General features: G+C 49.7%; 1 protein-coding gene across 2 annotated transcripts in view; it reads right to left on the bottom strand.

Moving 5' to 3' along the window:
- LOC116950195 (breakpoint cluster region protein) overlaps positions 1 to 18,824 on the bottom strand; it is a 131,625-nt gene that overhangs the window by 97,771 nt on the left and 15,030 nt on the right. Inside the window, exon 1 of one of the 2 annotated variants that reach the window (XM_032967790.2) lies at positions 16,867 to 17,690. The exons of the other annotated variant lie outside the window; for it this stretch is intronic. Coding sequence (XP_032823681.2) covers positions 16,867 to 16,927 — 61 coding nt within the window. The 5' untranslated portion in view covers positions 16,928 to 17,690. Of the gene's footprint in view, positions 1 to 16,866; positions 17,691 to 18,824 lie in introns of those variants that run through there. 2 annotated transcript variants of the gene reach the window in all.

The raw sequence follows: 18,824 nt of genomic DNA, 5'->3' as shown, positions 1-18,824 counted from the left end.
AGAAAAAAGGGGAAAAATCTTGATTGAAAGCTTTCGTGACTGCAGGGAATCATATTCTTGGTTCTTTCGGTAAAGTCACGTAGAAGGGAAACAAGAAAAGGGGGAAAAACCCTATTATTACATTTTGGTACTGGCAAAGGAGGTCTAATGATGTAAACAAGAAGCCCTTTGAGAATCGGACGCTGTAGAACCAAACCATTGCTCCACAAAACACTCGAGCGGAGTGGTTGCTTCTTCATTCGCGAACCGTCCGGAGACTCCCCCCCCCCCCCAACGTAACATCCAGGCCGACCGAAAAAGACGGCCGTGGTGAAAGAGAACTGAGGCGTCGCCACGCGATCGATCACGCTCCAAGGCTGCACAACCGCAGGTGCATGGCTGCGGCTCTGCGTTGTAGGCTGCGACAGATCTGATAGGGGCTCTTCACGCCCGCTATAAATATACGATTAACACTCCGCTCCGGCGGTAATTAATTGCGCCTTAGGGTAAGTGGAATATATTTTGCGACGCCATAGGTTTCGCGGCACACGTCGCCGTGATTTATACGCGCTTATTCTAATAAGGGATTTTTTTCCACATTTAAATGCCTTTTTTTTATCCCTCCCTCGCAACAATGACACGTTATAAATTTAACGTGCGAAAGTGAAAAATAACCGCGGGGCCATTTCATTTTCATGTTAACAACGCCTCCACTGGCACTGTAATTCTCGCCGTAGCGTACCGTTGACATCCGCGTAAAAACAAAAAAAACTAGAACATGGTCTTCGTGGCTGCTTAGCCCTGATTTATTGTTGACGAGCTGTAAATGTCTCCCAAAAACACCATCGACAAAATCATGAAATGGACTGCTGACATAGGGCCATGATACCCTGACAAAAAGGTATCTCTGATCAATCCCTCTGAATTATTTACAGCCTCTGCACGTTGCGCAACACCACCGCACGCACACCGGTAATCCTTAAGAGTGGCGAGCACACTGCTGTTTTGTTAATGTTCCGAGCTTCCAGTCTCTAAACGTGCCACCCAAACCGGCCGGGTGGCTCGTCGCTAGAACGAACGTGACTTGCAGCGCAAAGGACGCGAGTTCACATCCTGCTTGGGGTGTTGACTCTGCCATCCATCCTTCCGGAGTGTTAAACGAGTACCGCTTTTTGGGGGGAAGTCAACGGCTGGTTGTGCCTACGGAGACGCTCGCCTCGGCCATTGGATTGTGGAATTTCCACTACCGGCTCAGGGATGTAAACAGAAGGACTCAAGCTCATGGACATGCTAATTTATCCAGCCCCCACCCGTCCCTCCACGCCACAAACCCTCCACCCCTCTCTCTCCCCACCCCCCCCCCGTGAACTCCTGTAGCCACAGACGCTTGTGTTGCGACCGAAACGTCGTGTTCTTTCATATTTTTTTTCTATCTACGTGACTTTACCGAAAGAACCAGAGAGTATGGATTCCTGCAGTCACGAAAGCTTCAAATCAAGATTGCAGACAGAAGACGAGAAACTCGAACAGACGAGATGTTGACTACCTTGCCTGGTAGGCAGGAAGCAGTGGGTTCGATCCCGACCCTGACGCCTGTATAATTGGAATTTGAATGTTTTCCCTGTGGTCGTGTAGATTTTTCTCCGGGTCCTCCGGTTTTTCCCTCCACATTAAGAAACATGCGTTTAAAGTATTTGGCCGCTATAAATTTCCACGTGATAAGCCACTGTGTTGAGTGATCATTTCTGGCCAGGTCGCTTCTGAAAAAGAGCTATACAGCTCAGTGGGCCTTACCGGGTAAAATAAAAAAAAGTTTAGTTTAAATGCTTATTTGAACAGGAAATCACTTTGGCAAAAAATAAATAAATAGACAGCCGTTTCAGCCATTATAACAGAATTATAACTGGACAGCAGTTTGAACCGAGTGTTTGAACCGTTGGAAACGTGTTCATTAGCCGCCTAAGCTTTATAAACCAGAGAGCGCGAGTGATCTTGAACGGCAGGTTGCAGAAGCATCTCAAACAATCACAGCTGCAATGCTCGTGAACAGCCTGGGGACTCTCTCATCTCGACACGACGTGCTTCGCCAACGCCACGGCAGCCACGTGGAGGTTGAGAGGGACGAGGCGCATCACAATGAGCTCTTCACACTAAGAAGCGTTGTGCTTGCGTGTAAAGTCACGGACAGTGGTAACGCAGCGGTTAGCGCTCTGCGCTACGAACCCAGCGACCCCCAGTTCGATTCCTGCTCACGGCCAACACCAGTAATGATCACCTCCACTAGATCGACTCAGCATGAAATGAATACCTGGTGCGACGTGTAACCATCGCCACTGGGCCAACCATCCCCTCGTGTGCCGTGCTAGCCTTCATAGATGCTCGCTAACAGCCCCAACAATCTGTTAAAGGCTATATGGGGGATCTTTTTCCTGACCATGAGGATTGGTAACGACGTATTCGAGGCCTTCATCCAGCAGAGGATTGAGCCTAGCTGTTGATAACGATGATGATGATGATGATGACGAAATTGATCAACTCGAACAGACGTATTGAGGTCACGGGCAAATCAGTTTTGGGAAACGATGCTCTGGAGTCGAGGGCACAGTTGTTGAACGCAACTCAACATATCCCACGAGTGGCTGAAGACATCTGCAAGCTTAACTTCCCCTTCCTGTCATGGGAATGTCACAACTCTTTGATGCCACGCACACTCCTCTCCGCTGTGGGTCGGACGCGAGAAAACTGACAAAACCCGGCACGAGTCCATGCCCCGGGGTAATCGCACTTCCTCAACGTGCACAGCTGCCCATCGTGTCGTTATTTTCCGGGGGCACAAATCATGAATTTCCCATAATTTGCGCCTGTGACGGTTGTTGTCACGGGGGGGGGGGGGGGGCCTCGAGTTCAACCGGGGAATGTTCCAGGTCACGGAGCCAATTTACGTGCGGCCGTGAAGCGGCGCATCGTCCATCGTCGCCGCCTTGTTAAGTTTATTTATGTGATGGTTCGGCCCGGGCACAGTCAGCCAAACTGAAATGGCCTTATTAAACGAACACGCGCAACTGTTGATATCATAAGCATGGGATTTATCACGCGTTTAAGATTAAGTGGCACCGCGCGATACAATCTTCACCGAAAGCCCTGAAATAAACCCACGTCACCTTTACGCGCGTTGTTACATTTTTACTTGACTAAATGGGTCAGAGGAGCACGGAGCCAGCACCGGTGAGATCCTGGGTTCGACTTTGACCATAAAATGGGTTCTCTAATGAGTTGATGGTCTCAGGCCGGGGACTAATCTCAGCTGGGGCTTGTCTGGGTCAAAGACCTGGAAAATAATTCTCTACTTGGAACACCACTTCCAGTTTACCGCTCGCTTTGGCCGAGGCTATTAATCACGTGCTCATTCCGCTCTAACAGCGACCTGGATAATTATTAAGTGGGAAATTAAACCCTGGTCTCAGCGCAGTCACCAATAATTGTACAGGAAATCTCCATTGTATGATTTTTTTTGTTACTTAATTGGTCAAAATTACGTGAAAATTGTGTCTGTACCAGGTTGCTGTGAAAAATTCATGTTTTTTCCTACGATTGCCATGCGATAAACAGCTCTACAGCAGTGCGCGTGGGAAAGTACAACAGTGTGGATAAGAGGTCACAAGGAGGGATCTCATCTGAAGACTTGATAATGACAGCACAATCGGAATACAATTGAAAGAAAATGTTTATATATTTTTTAATGACAATTTCCTTTTTTTTAAGTATGAGCTAATAATACTGTGGACTGGCTACCAAAAAAAAACCAAGTGTGTCCATGGTATTGCAGAAAAATAAAACCATTTTGTACAAATTTACACATCAAATAGATATATATATATCATTGACATTGCCCTTTTGTCCACCACAACTTTTGTTTGTATCCTCACAAAGAGGGGTTCGCTCAACGCCAACATCAACCACTCTCTCCTGCGTCCGCTCGCCATTCTTTCAACTTCAAACAGCAGACAATATAAACAATTTCACCACCCCTAATAAAAATATGAAGGGAGTGAGTGCCGTGGATGTATTAGTAAATTCACCTACTCTAGGACAAAGCAACTGAATGGCTAACTCGTTAGCCGATCGCATCGCTAACGTTTGCAACGCATAAGCCATTCCGAGAGGAGAGACACCGGGTACCGACACCAGCAAGCCACGGCGATTGTAATCTGTGTTTTGCCGGGCTGAGCAATGCCCGCTCGGCGTAATTCATGATAATTCGAAAATCGGGAACCCAGCGCACGCGGAGTAATGGGCACGCGGAGTAATGGCCTCTTGCAAAGGGCACCTGAATAAGCGACATCACAGGGTGGCACGTTCCATTAATCCGCCGGTGTCGCATCGACGGGCTGCGGCGGTGTGCGATTTCGCCATCGTCACGTACGCTCCGTCATGTGCAGCTGGACACGTTTTTTTTTTTAACCAGGTAAGGCCCCACTGAGCTATGTAGCTCTTTTTTCAGAAGCCACTTGGCCACAAATGATCGCTCAACGAAGTGGCTTATGATCAAGTGGAAAGTTGTCGCGGCCAAATACTCTAAACGCACGTTTCTAAATGTGGAGGGAAAAACCGGAGGACCCGGAGAAAAATCCACGCATCCAAGGGGAGAACATGCAAACTCTAAATATACAGCAGGCATCCAAATATAAAGGCGTCAGGGTCAGGATCGAACACACGACCTCCTGTATACGAGGTGAGGTAGTTAACATCTCGCCACCGCGGCACCCAATTGAACAGAGCGGGTTCATCTGCCAAATCTGAATACGTGAAATGAGCGCCACGCTTGGCTGTGCCATACTTATGATTCCTAACAACGATGAAAACCCATGAACAATCGTCTCAATGTCCTACCACTGCAAAAATCGATGTGGCCGCAACAGCTCTCCGGGGTGTTTTCAGGTCGTACCTCGAGTTTCCTGGCACAATGTCTTAACAATTTCGTGGCACGTGCTGGGGAGCTTATGCTAAAATAGCCCTCGGCACGTGGAGCGGAACGTCGGACATCACGCCAAACAACCCGAAAGCACGCAGGATGTAAGGAGTGTCGTTCGGCACGAGGTCCGACGTTTCGTTCCGCGTGCTGGAAACTTCTTCTGCTAACCAGGTGCAAAGCTTGTTTTGGCTTGTGGCATCTGATGATTGGGTGCATTTCAGGTTGATTTGGTCATAGCTGCGCTGTTGTGAGGTAATTACACAGAACCGCAGGAGGCAGTTAATAACGGCATACAATGAAATTATCTCACACAAGCAGGGAAACACACAGTTCATGCCCAAGGAGAATGTGAACAACAAAAAACGGACGCGATAAATTTCTCGCACAGCTTTACACGCGCCAAAAAAGAGAAGGAAACAAAGCCCTTCTGCGCGCAGGCTACAGTGAAATTTTTACTTCATTCTCACGGCTGTCCTTTTTAAAAATTTTTTACACATTTCTTTAGAACTGCTTTTTGTGTTGCGTTTTGCTGTCCTTCCCCCCCCCGCACCTCCGATTAGCGCGGTTGGCTACATACGGTGCGAAAGAAGTTCAACGTACACACATGTTCCTGACAGTTACGCAGCACATCCATTAAGTGCTACACGCTAAGACAGCTGCCCCTCCCTGGCCTCTATATGTGCTGTGCAGGGCCATTGCCCGAAACGTCGCCCATTATAGCCTTTTATTATTTCTAAGGCCACACGGTGTTACTGACGGAGGTGTTGAGCGCTTTTAATCATTGGAAGGAAGCCCAGTCGGGCTACAACAATTGACGCCCGCCACCGTTCCCCGACGATTCGATTAATTGTTCCGGAATCGATGCCATTTTTAGCTTCACCATTGGGAGAGGCAGCAACTCTAGTGGCTGCAGGAGTCATGCAACGCCAATTACTCCCAACACAGAGTACAAGAAGATGAATTTCTCCCGATGTCGTGCCAGTCGTGACGGTTGTCTGACCATACCTCACCACTCTGGTCAGTGCGAGTTGGTGAAGGTGGGCTACGGGCAAGAACCACTTCAGATATCACGCGTCGCTGATGTTAGCCGTCGCCGGGAATCAAATCCGAACTGCCAAGGTGTTTATAAAACCCAATGTGCTAACCACGCTGCCACCGCTTCCCCCGCTGATACAACAGGCGCGAGACGCAAGTGAGGCTTACCTGAGTGGACAAGCGTAAGAGTAATAATAATAGCAGTACAAAAATACGAATGGAAAATCATAAGTCCTGACACACGATGCCATGCACGCATACATCACGTGCGTAGGAATCGAGATCAAACCGATACATCGATCTAATTGATCGTTCTACCACGAGGGCCCAGGGCAATTTGCACGCTAAGCGTACATTTAAAACGAGAAAGACACACATCTCGCCCTGGTTTTGAGAACTAATTAAGAGGCGACGGGGTCCAACCACGCCTGTCGAATGCGGCGAGCTGTCTCCTCGGGGACCGGAAATATGACATCGCCTTGAACTATTCGATCTCATTAGTACTGTACACAGTATTGCAATTTTAATTTTCGCCATCAGCCTATTTCCAACGTAAGCCGCCTCTCGTAAAGTGCTCAGCCCAGCGAGCAGATGGAATGCGGAGAGCGTAAGCCACTGGGGGTCGGACGCGGGAGAAGAGAAATCTTACGCGGGAGGAATTGTGCCCGAAATCGTTGAAACGAATAACACTGCAATAAGAAACCTGGCCGAGCACGGACACGCTTGGGTAAACAAACACGCGAGAACCGCCAAACTTGTCAGAACGAACATCTTCGGATGTGCGGCGACTAATTGCCGGGTTTCCAATTAGCTTTTTTTATTTTTTTTAAACCGTGCAGATATAAAGTCGCCTTGGGATTAACACCGTGAAGGGTGAAGGTGCAGCACTGCGAATTGCCCGCTCGTGTCACTGCTGGTGGAAGGGCCTCAAGCAGGCGGAAGGGCTCTCGGGATGCCCTGGAGAGATGAGATCTTGACCCTTTGGCCTGACATCTTAGAAGAAGCCGTTTTATATCCTGTCGAGTCAATGCATTTAGGACGCAGCGAATGAGTTTTAGGTCAGAATGGGCTCCACGTGAAGGATCAGGACAGCGCTGTGAAAACAAAACATTCGTGACGCCACAAACCGGCACTCAGGTGTCCATTAAATGATTGAATTTTGGACAACGTTAAGTCAATTAACGGATTTTATTTTTTTTCAAATCGGGTGGTTTTTATTTCGCCAACTTAATTCTCCTTCGTTTTAATCAACAGCCCAGCCGAATGAAGCAGCTAAATTCATCGAAGTTAAACATGAATGAGTAGGCCTTTAAGCCCGATGTCAAGAGAGGAGCTGTCCGGTATAATTGTCCTTTTTAAGTCCCTCATTGGGGTCGCCAAATCCAATTACACGCCACTAAATAAAGTTGGTTCATAAACACACGTTGTGCGATCCAGAAATGCGCACACCCCCTATCCCTTTAATTTGTGTACAGCCGTTATTATCATCATCATCGTTGTCATCGTGGGCATCATTCTAACTGTACACACCTGTGCAAGACTCGTCTGTGTGTGTTGCAGCAGATTCAAGAAAACAATTTTTTTTATTAAAATACGATTGGGTAGCAGTAAGACTCTTCGAGCATTAAGGAGCCCCTTCATGAATGATGTGGGATACAAAAATCCAAGGCCGTAATTAAAATATATATTGAGGGGGGGACACATCCCCCCCCCCAATATTCAAATATGCTCAAAATGTCCCCCCCCCAATATATCGCTATAAAATATATTTCTGTTTATATGATTGTGGTTATGGTTGTACATTATTAATCCCTAATCTCTGCCATTAAATACAATGGAACAAGAAAAGGTAAAAAAGAAAACTCAGCAATGTAATACAAAACACTATTAGACATTGTAAAAAAAAAGTCCATCCCATGTATTAGTGAATTTTTAAATATTTTAGGCAGGAAATGGCAGGAAATAAGTTTTCAAATTTACATTTTTTTCTGGGGGGGGGCCCCCAGACCTCCCGGAAGATTTGGTCCCACCCAATGTTGACTCCATGGCTACGGCCTTGCAAAAATTGATTATGCTGAATGGCATGGCCTCTACTGACTGGCAGAATTGACACAAACTCATTACATCCAACATATCATCAACAGCCATGGTCAATCCACTGCTGGATTAAATCCTCCCCAAACTGTCGCTATCTATCACCAGCGTAGAACAGTAATTCGTGATGTGTCAGTTTGGGGGGGGGGGTTGTTTGACCATACTTCGCAATGCTACGGTGAATACGAACGGTTTATTAGTGACACCCTCAAGCTGTTCTCAGCAATTGAATGATAGGTTCATGAGTCAGGGTTGTGATCCAAGTTAAGATTTTTTTTTCTTACCATTGTGGCACATGTAGCGGCATCGACAGCAGAGGCCTCAGAGGTCACATTCACCCATTACATGTAACGCGTACAAATTGAAACATTCGCAATTCGTACCAAGTTTAAAGATAAGAAATGTGTGCTGCTGCAAGTTGCCGAAGCCACACCAGTGTAAACCTTAAAGGCTCCAACAGCCAACCTAAATCACTCATCAAGATACCAGAAGTGGGAGAAACGTCCCAAGCCATCCTACCCAGCTGCCTCGTTTCGACCTCACTGCGGTGCATTACCGCATTGGCAGCGTGCCCACAACAGGAGCGTTCACACCCGCACGCGCCGTTTTTTTGTACGAAATACCCAGGAGGTAGGACAGGGTTGATGTTTAGGGGGTTCGCTGCTCCATCGTGATGGGAGAGTTGCCGTGGAAACGGAGCAATTAGAGTCGTGTAATCGGAGTGGCCGGAACCAATCACACGTTTCATAACGGTGCCGTCGTGAATTCTCGTTGCCATCCTTCGGAAAGTCGAGGGCTCTCTTAACTCGGTAAAAGGGGGAGCATTAACCGGTCAATAAAATCACGTAGAAATAAGAAATAATAATAAAATAAAAATAAATTACATAATAGCAATCATGATGATGATTGCTTGCGTTGCAATCGAAACGTCGTATGCTATTATGTAATTTTATTTTTGTTTTATTATTACTTCTTATTTCTACGTGACTTTACCGAAAAAAAAACAAAGATTAATTCCTGTAGTCACGAAAGCACCGAATCAAGTCCAGTCAATAAAACTTCCGTGATGCGAGGCTTCAAATGTTCCAGCGACCGCGTGAGGAAAATACTGCGAGGCAACATGCTAATTTACAGCCATGTGTCAATTCATGGGGGTTTATTTGACCATCTATACTTCACCACGCTGGTCAGTGTGGCCATGGTGAAGGCAGGGGGCACTGGGCATGCACCGACGCACGCGGATTTTTGGTCAATCCTTGTGCTTACGACGCACGCATCTAAATGGCGTGTGTTACACTGTACCGTGATTGATTATTTTCAATTCATGCACTGTTTCACGTCATCCTTGCAACCAGTGCAGATTCCACATTGCAACCCACAGAAACGCACAAAATGAAAACAAATGGAATCAACATCTTAGTTTAAGTCGCGAGCGCAACATCGTGATATTTGAACTAGATCATTGCAGGGCTGGGGGGCGAACAACATTAACAGGCCATTTCGAAAACACAAACCCCCGACGCAAGAACAACTGTAACGTTATCTGGCCAATAAAACCGCGTGCCTTGCGGCAAAAATCTGCTTTAAAAAAAAAACATGCAACCAAATCCAATCTTGATGGAATAAACCCATCAGATCTGATGACCTAAAGCACGTTAATCATAATAAACCGTTCCGCGCGGTCCCATAATCTGAGCGGCCCCCTTTCTCTTGCCGCCGGCGAAGCCGCTCTCTCCATCGTGTCCGCGGGGGGGCGCGAGCGTCGTCTCTCGCCCCCTTAATTGCGCTCATACGTCGCCACGACTCGCCGAGGGCCTCGTCCTCGTGCCACGTAAATCCTTTGTCTCCCCGCTGCCCCCACCGCCCCCACCCACCAGGACCCCCAACCAGCCTCTGCACCCCCCCCACCCCCCCCCCCCCAAAAATTTCAGGCCAATTGTGCGATCGGCATCACGCCACGAGACAAAAGCATCGTTTTGGATCTCTCGCAGAGCTATGGAAACCTTCCTTGTGGCCAAAAAACCGACCGGTGGAGCAACATCGCAGCGCTTAACTCCGAGATCCGTTCAATTGACCTCCGGTCAACGCACAGCGGAGGGGGCGGCAGTTTCCACTCGCTCCGTATGCGAGAGTGAAGTTCTTCGCCAAAGCCGATCATTGAATTCTCTGGGAGGTGTAATTTAGCCAAATTCAGCGCGGAAACTAAATTCACGCGTTGTTTTTTTTTCCCTACGATTTTTTTTGTTTTTGCAAAGATGACCGAACTCCTGACACTTGAGGACCTGGTTTAACCACAGGCGGTTGCCTGGATTCGAACCCAGGGACTCAGTAGTGCCAGCTCAGTGCTCTGACTGCTGACTGGGGGGACTGCCATGAAAATAGAGAACAACCACCCCCTTGATGTTCAAGGGTGGATATATTTGTTTGCATCAGGTCTAGCCAAGGTTCAAGCAGCGTGAGGGCATCGCATTGGTGTTCCATAGTTTATCGAACAAAGACAGGTCACCGCATCGCACACTTTCAGATGCGCTTCCGTGGCCGGCTAGAACGTTCTTCTTTCCGATATTAAGAGGGCCAATGGAGCAATCCACTTTGGAATCATCTATATTGAAAACTCGTTTCTTCCGAATTGCTTTTTGTGCTTAGTTTGTTGTCCTCCGATTGGCACGGTTGGCTACGTACGGTGCAAAAGAAATTCAACATGCATACGTACATACGTCTAAACAGACACCAAAAAAAAGCCATGCGTGAATGGAAAGGGGGGGACATGGGCAGGCCTCGGTGACCAGAAATAAATTTCAGGTGATGCCCTGCTACGAAGTTTGAATCTTTGGACGCGAACAACGGCGGCGTGCAGACGTCCTTGTTTTCGCCGGGGGGGGGGGGGGGAGGGCCCTCACACCCCCCCCCCCCCCGACGCGTGAATCCATTTCCGTCTTAATGCAGCACGCGCGCATGTCGCCGCGATACAGTGCGCCTCCATGGTTCTCTCGCAGCAATTCAGGGCACGTCCCGAGCTGCTGCTGCTGCTGCCGCCGCCGCCGCCGTCGCGCGAGAAAGCCGGCTCATTTTCACGGATGATACCACACGCCATCTGCTCCCCGAGCGCAGTGTTTGCCCACGGAATTATTGCCAGGCAGCAGTGGTTAACTACGCACCGTCGAGGCGATAACCCGGGAAGAAAGAAAAAATGCGTTCAATTAAATTCTGTTCCGTAATTTACCCGGTTTGAGTTTTCGCGATGTCGAGAGACGGAGAAGTGCGCATTTGGAAGCTTCGCAGTTAGCGGAGTTTCACGGAGTTAGAGAAGGCCCCCTCGGAATGTGATGTCACAAAACTACTTCCGAGAGCCCCTCGAGTGACCAATTATCCACACTTGGAAGGAGCTGCAATTTCCCATAGCCCCTTCTACGGAGATGTTCGTCACATTGCGGGAAGTGTTTAAATCTGTAATTTTGCAAAATTAAAAAAAAACCGTCTAAACAAGATTACTTTTTTAGCGGAGCTATTGGCATGACCATCAGCTCACTTAAGCAAGAACTCAGCTTAATCAAAGGCGGCTGACACATGGGCTTCACCGCCAGGATTTTTGTGGTGCCGGCGAAGATTACAAAACACATCCTGGTGACTGGCATCCACTTACTGCGATCGTGTAGACCTTAAATGTATTCCCGCTGCAAAGGTGAAGGCGTGTGGTCTCGGTAATGAACTGCAGCAATAATGCATGATCGGACACCCCGATTCAGTTTCATTATCCTGCAACCTTAAACCCGTTCACTGCCGCAACGCAGCTCAAAGGAGGGCATCGCGAGACGGACAATGCAATTTCAGGCCAAGCCCGAGGATTTTAATTCAAGGAAGAAGGATTTGGGACGCGAGTTCCAGGCGAAACAAATCAACGACATCGGTTGGCCGACATCTGACACGAGCAGCAGGGCAGCCCAGAGGGACCCACAACAAGAGGGCCAATGAATAAAGGGGGGAGGGGGGGTGGTGCACGTGGCGTTCTATGAACTGTGTTTTATTTTACCATGTAAGGCCCGCAGAGCTACATAGATTTTTCAGAAGCGAACTGGCGATCACAAATGATAGCTCAACGAAGTGGCTGGTTATGTGTACATTTCCAGCAGCCAAATACTCTAAACGAACGCCGATTCTAAATGTTGGAGGGAGAAACCGGAGGACCCGGAGAAAAATCCACGCGACCACGGGGAGAGAGGAGACACCGCATACTCCAAATATACAGCAGGCGTCAGGACCGGGATCGAACCCACGTCCTCCTGTGTACCAGGTGAGGGAGTTAACATCGCCACCGTGGCGCCCTCGGACTCCAACCCCAGGCCTTCAGACACCTAGGGGTGGCTTTTTTGAGCAGCGGCCAAACAACGCTATATAGGTCGAGGGATAATGCGAGCTGCTCCATTTAGTTTCTGAAGAAGCACCCAAGCGTGTGGAGTGAAACGTGGGACGTGATGACGAACGACGCGCGGTACGGCTCGAAGCCGCATCGGTGAGCCATGAGCGGAGGATTTCATTTTGCAACAACAACAACGAAAAGAAAAAGGACTCCCACCGACTCGCGTGAATGCTCGAAAGAAAAGAGCGGCGAGCGTTTTGAGTGGCGGAGGGTGTGTGCGTGCGCACGTGCGCAGTCTGAGTGGATCTATCAGACAGGCGGGCACTGTTAGCGTCTGGACTGAGTCTCTCCACGCCTGTGCGTTAAATCGCACACGCAGCTGCTCCTGGGAGCCGCTAACCATTCATCTTACAGGCGGCGGCGACTCAACAGACGCGCATTCTGGAAGGCGCTAAATTTCACACACACACAAAGACAAATAACCCCATGTAGGCTACACAGACTGTTGGGGCAAGTGCTGGTCGATGAAGGCTGGCACGGCACACGAGGGTGAATACCCAGCCAACTTCGTCTCTACCGGTGCCGATGTTTGTAGATTACACCAGGTACTCATTTATGGCCGAGTTGACCGAGAGGAGGCCCAGAACCAGTTCAGATATTCTCCGCTGATGTTGGGCATGGCTGCAAATCGGACGACGACAGCCGCTAACTAGCTACTCCCTGCTGCATTTTACATACACACACACTCTTTTGGTGCTGATCCCCTAGGTATTGTGACTGAATCTGGAATTTTATAGGACCTGTGAAGGGCTGTAAATCGGGGATAAGTGCCACACCATGCTCATTTGAACGGAAAACCACTTTGACCTTTGGCTCTGTTTTTTTGACTGCATGGAAATGCCAGGAGATGGTAGGATGGCAATGAATCCTTGTATATATCTGTGCAAAGTTATCGGCAGTTAGTGCACTGCGCTATGAACCAAGTGGACCGAGTTTGATTCCCGGCCATAGCTAAGGCGTGGTTCAGTGGTTCAGCACACTCCACCATACGCCTGGTGACCTGAGTCATGGCTCACGCAAAGCCAGCCCTCCTCCCTCATCACTGTGGCAATAGTTTGGCACTGCCGAAGGGTGACAATACGCCAATTCTCGAGCACTTTTATTGTGAACGAGCGATTAAATAGGACGGAACAAATTCGTGCAAGCCGGAAAGAAACAAGAGTAACGTTTATACGGAGATGCTAACAGGTCCCTGCAGGGTGGGCTGGTAGGAACATTGGAATTTTGCACAATTTTATTTCTACACCCCAACAGCACGAGATTTCACTTAGTTAAAGTATTGAAAGGGGACGGACGGACGGACGGACACATTAATCTACTGCAGGCTGGTACACTCAGTTTACAACTTCGTTCCTACCAGTATTATTACGGAGATGTTACTACAAAGGATGGTGTTGGAGGGAGCACCGGAGAAGACGCTCGGGGGAAGAGGGGGACCACGATCTGAGTGGGCGTCAAAACATCAAACGCCGGACGTGGTGGAGGCCGTGTCAGTCGGGAGACGCAGCGACAACCAGCGGGAAGTGGAGAGACCACTGCAAGGGGATGTCGGCAAAGGGAACGGTCCGACAGCTCAACAGACCGCACCTCCGATTAGCACGGCTGGCTACGTACGGTGCAAAAAGGCGTTCAACATGCACACATACGTACATCAGAATCTGAAGATGTATTTATACCGGAGGAATTCGATGAGAGCTATAAAGCTCTTTTTCACAAATGTCCAGTCGGGGCGGGTAAGAACGTTTCAACAACAAACAATTAAAAAAACACGTGATAGGAGTGCAAAGCACAAGAAAGGTAAACAATCACCCAAACACAAATACAACAACTAAACAATCCTACCAAAACCCACTGAGGTATTAACTTTTTTTTAAAGCGACCTGGCCACAAATGATAGCTCAACAAAGTGGCTTATCATTTGGACATTTATAGCACCCAAATAATATTAATAAGTCTAAACGCATGTTTCTAAATATGGAGGGAAAAAACTGGACACCCAGAGGAAAAATCCACGCGACCACGGGGAGAACACGCAAACTCAAAATACACAGGCGTCAGGGTTAGGATTGAACCCCTCACTTGCATACCAGGCGAGAAAGATACCATCTCACCACTGCCACGGTGGTGAGATGGTGATGGCGATGAGAAGATTACAAACAAGGTGATTTGCGACGGCATCAAAGTATAGCAGCACGCCACACAAACACATGACCACACACGAGCCTGCCAAGCCGACAACGTCTCTACTCGACATTCTAAACAACGATCGCTGGGTCAGCCGACCAGAGAGCCGTTAAATCCATGGGGCGAGTGCCAGAGCACCGCCCCATGCACGCCGGGTTTACCAATGAACGATTGAGGAGAAACAGCTGGGGGTCATTTGAATCGAAGCGCACTTCGGAGAAAGCGGTTGAGCGAGCGGTTGACTGAGAGCTTCGACAAAAAATAATTCCTCGGCTTGACGGGAGGGCAGTGGACGCGAAATCAGAGGGGAGAGGTTGGAGCGGCGAGCCCGTGGAGGATGACCTCGAAACTGATCCGGTGGTTAGAGTGGGAGCCAGTGGAGGTGAGCGGAGTACTGGGGCGACGTGATGCTATTATTATGGGTACACGGACGAGGAGTCCAGTCGCAGAGTGCTTCCACCCCTTCGCGGACGTCTGGCCAGCGTGGAACAGAAAGCCAAAAACCCTTTAGAGAAGCTCCCACCTCGTGGAGGCCCTTCTCTCAGCAATGCCATGACCAAGCGATTGCAGGGCCTGCACCTTTACGTAACACAACTGAAATTAGATTAATTTCTGGTCATTTAAATCTTTTTGCTTTTGGTAAAAAGCCTGCAAATACACCGGGAGAATAAATCGTTCTGCATTTTAAGTGCAACAGGTTTTTTTTTTTAGCTTTGCTATTCGGGAACGACACAAAGGAAGGATGTTCCTGAAACCGGAGCATCGAATGTCCAGAATGCCCAACGGCCGCCCTCCTCCTCCTCACTGTTCCCCACACTCAGTCGAGTGTTGATATCGGTAACGTGGCCTTGCTGTATTACATAACCCTGTTACCGCTTCGACGTACAAAACGAACAAGAGCCATTAATGTACGTACCTACGTTTAACTTTCGCACCACACGTAGCCCAGCCGTGCTAATCGAGGCATTTGACTCGTCCGGTTACACTTGGCACATAAACCGCTGGTCATTTTTTAATGCGTATTTGGATGATTATTTATTAGTAATATTGTTTATATTTGGGTGGATGGGGGGGGGGGCAGTGGCACACCGGTTATTCCACTGCGCTCCGAACCTGGGTTCGATTCCCAGCCAGGGCTAACGTCAGCGGCGAGCGATATCCAATTTGTCCTGGGCAGTCCTCATGGACCAACCCGCGGAAACCAGCGTGGAGACGCACAGCCAAACAACCCCCACCTCCAAAACGGCACCAGGAGCCCTTCGTCCAGCAGTTGATTAACAAGGGCCTGTAACTTATCATTATTCTCAATAATTTTACTCAGTATTTTTGTTTTTAAAAAGGTTGTGAAATGTCTGCCCATTGCTTCCCATATACTACCACATCCATCAATCTGTAAAGCATCCCGAAAATGTCGATTTCTTTTCAATCGTCGCTGAACCTACAGGACGAGATATCATTTAATATTTTTAATCAATAAAATGTTACACCTTAAAAGCGTTACACATCACCGCATACATATGCCGAGGCTTGCTAATACTGTGTAGAATCTCCCCGCCGAGTGGTGGGAACCCCACCTTGTGATGATGAACAGAACACAATGCCGTACATGTGGAGCTTCATTTCAGCGAGATCTGTGCCTTGGCTGGCAACCGATAAGAAAATATATTTCTGCACCGCGGCACACCACATCCACTGTACGTGCCACCTACTCACGTCTCTACCGGCGACCCGGAAATTATTCGGTGATAAATTAAGCATTACGAGAGACGTGAAAAGCGTGCGACAGCCCTCCTATATTAGACAGGAGCACATGATTTAGAGAGCATACCCAGGTAACTATCAAACGGCTAAGAAAAGTGATTGGGCTCGAGCAGAACACGCCACCAGTCAAGCATGATACTGGAGTGGCAGCCAAGGAATAAAACTGCATGCAAGAGGACGTCCGCTGAGGTGATAGAGCAATGGGATCAGTTCGTGTGCGGGTACTAGGTACATTAATTCATCGTAGCCTCACGAGAGGTGGCGGCAGCTTGGGGAGGCCTTTATCCAGCGACGGATTGACCACAGCTGCCGCTGCTAATAACGACGATGACAAGGCACACGGAGAGAGAGAGAGAGAAAGAAAGAGAGAGCGAGCGAGCGAGAGAAGAACACCGTTCTTGCCGGCGGTGGCGAGCGTACGTACTGAGGAAGAGCGTGTCAATCCAGGAGAGGCGTGCGGGATGTCCGCTGGTCAGCTGCTCCATTTCCCCAGCTGATCACGGCTCCCTCCGTTGCATGGACCCGGTTCACACCTCGCTCTCTGCCGTCACCACCGCCACCGCAGCAGCACGAGCAGCCGGCTCTCCTCACTCACAGGGCCCCCCCGCCGGGCACCACGGGGTGCAGGACGAAAAACCTCCGGATGAAACCTCCGAGCATTTGAGAGCACGACCTTTGATTGCGCCCTTCCCTGGCTCGGGTTCCGGCTTGGGTCCGCTGTCACCGCTGTCCAGCGCCAGCCCCGGTTTTGCCCGGTCCGATATTATTTGGAACGAAACGTAACTGACAGCGAAAGAGAGAGAGAGAGATTTGCAGAATATATATGATGAGAGTGAGAGAGAGTGAAGCGAGAGAGAGCTCAATTCCCAGGGGAACTGCCGATCTCGGCAAATGCAGCGCCGGTCGTCAGAGTAACAACGGCCCGAGCTACAATGAAGCAAAGCCACGGCAGCTGTGAGGCATCGCCGCCAATGAGCGAGACGGGCAGAAGCGGTATTTGTAAACGAGCGGCGTTTGCGCACTGCACGCGCGGACGCACGACGAGCGGAGGGCAGCGATGATTCGAGGCCGGTCTCACAGCGGTGTGCCGACGGGGAATAAGTATGCTCGGGGATATCCACCACCACCACCGCCGCCGCCACCGCCAACAACAACCACCACCACGAGCAGTAGCAAGAAATTAGCAGTAGCAGACGTTGCTAATACAATGGCTGTCTCGCTTGGTTGACGTTGCCTTGTGTGGCTGCTGCTGCTGCTGCTGCTACACCACCCCCTAAAGCCCCCCCCCCCCTCCCCACAACCCCGTGTGCCCCCATCCCACCCCTCCTGCCTCTCCACCACCCACCCCGCCACCCCCTCCATCATCATATTCCCACCACCTCCATCCCCCCCCCTACCCCTTCGCTCCCGTGTGTGTATACGTGTGTACGTGTGTGTGTGCGGGGAGCAGTGGTGCAGCGGTTAGCTCCACCGCGCGATGAAGCCGGATTCCCGATTATCGCCAGCATCAGTGATGAATAACTCCGGACCGGTTCTGGGCATTATTTAAGTCAAATCAGGTCCTTAAATGAGTACCCTGGTGCATTGTGAAAACGTTTACAATGGGGAGGCAAAGACGGCCGGACGTGGTGATGACCACTCACCATCTGCCCTTTGTTGTGACGTGTCGACCTTCATAGGTGCTCACTAACAGCACTTGCCCCAACAGCCTGCACAGCTATCGGGGGGGAGGGGAGAGTGGGGGGGGTCTTTAATAGGTGCTCACTAACAGCACTTATCCCAATAGCCTCTACGGCTATGGGGGGGGGGGGTCTTTGTCCTTGTGCGTCTGTGTGCGTATCGGTGGGGGGTGAGCGAGCGGTAATGTAGCGGTTAGCACGCTCCGTACTATGCACCCGGCGGCCTGAGTTCGATTCCCACTCACGGACTCGAACACCAGTGACGATCATCTGAACCGGTCCTGGACCTCACCTAGGTTGACTCAGCCTCAAATGAGTACCTGGTGTGCTGTGTCAACATCGCCACGAGGGATACAAAGGCGGCCAGGCGTGGTGCTTGCCAAACACCCCCTGGTGCGCCGCGCTGGCCTTCATAGGTGCTCGCTGACAGTGCTCACCCCGACAGTCTGCGAAGGCCATACGGGTGAATCTTTGTCTTTGTGTGTCTGCTCACAACTCCTCTGTGCACCATACGCCGCATCCCAAGCACGTGCGGTGCGGCACCCCGGCTGCAATCAATTCACTGGGACGGATTCTCATGCTAATTCAGTCAGCGATTTGCAGGCAACTGCCGCAGCTGTGAGGCTGGACCCCTGAATCGACGCGCTCAAGAGTTCCGCTTTTGTGCCAGGCCTGAGGGAGAAAGTGTGAGATGGAGTGGCGA

Source organism: Petromyzon marinus, chromosome 38, assembly GCF_048934315.1.
Source record: "Petromyzon marinus isolate PM22_M1 ecotype Great Lakes invasive population chromosome 38, UKy_Petmar_22M1.pri1.0, whole genome shotgun sequence".
Lineage (NCBI taxonomy): Eukaryota > Metazoa > Chordata > Hyperoartia > Petromyzontiformes > Petromyzontidae > Petromyzon > Petromyzon marinus.
The sequence above is the reverse complement of the archived record's forward strand: the minus strand, read 5'-3'. Positions and strand labels throughout refer to the sequence as shown.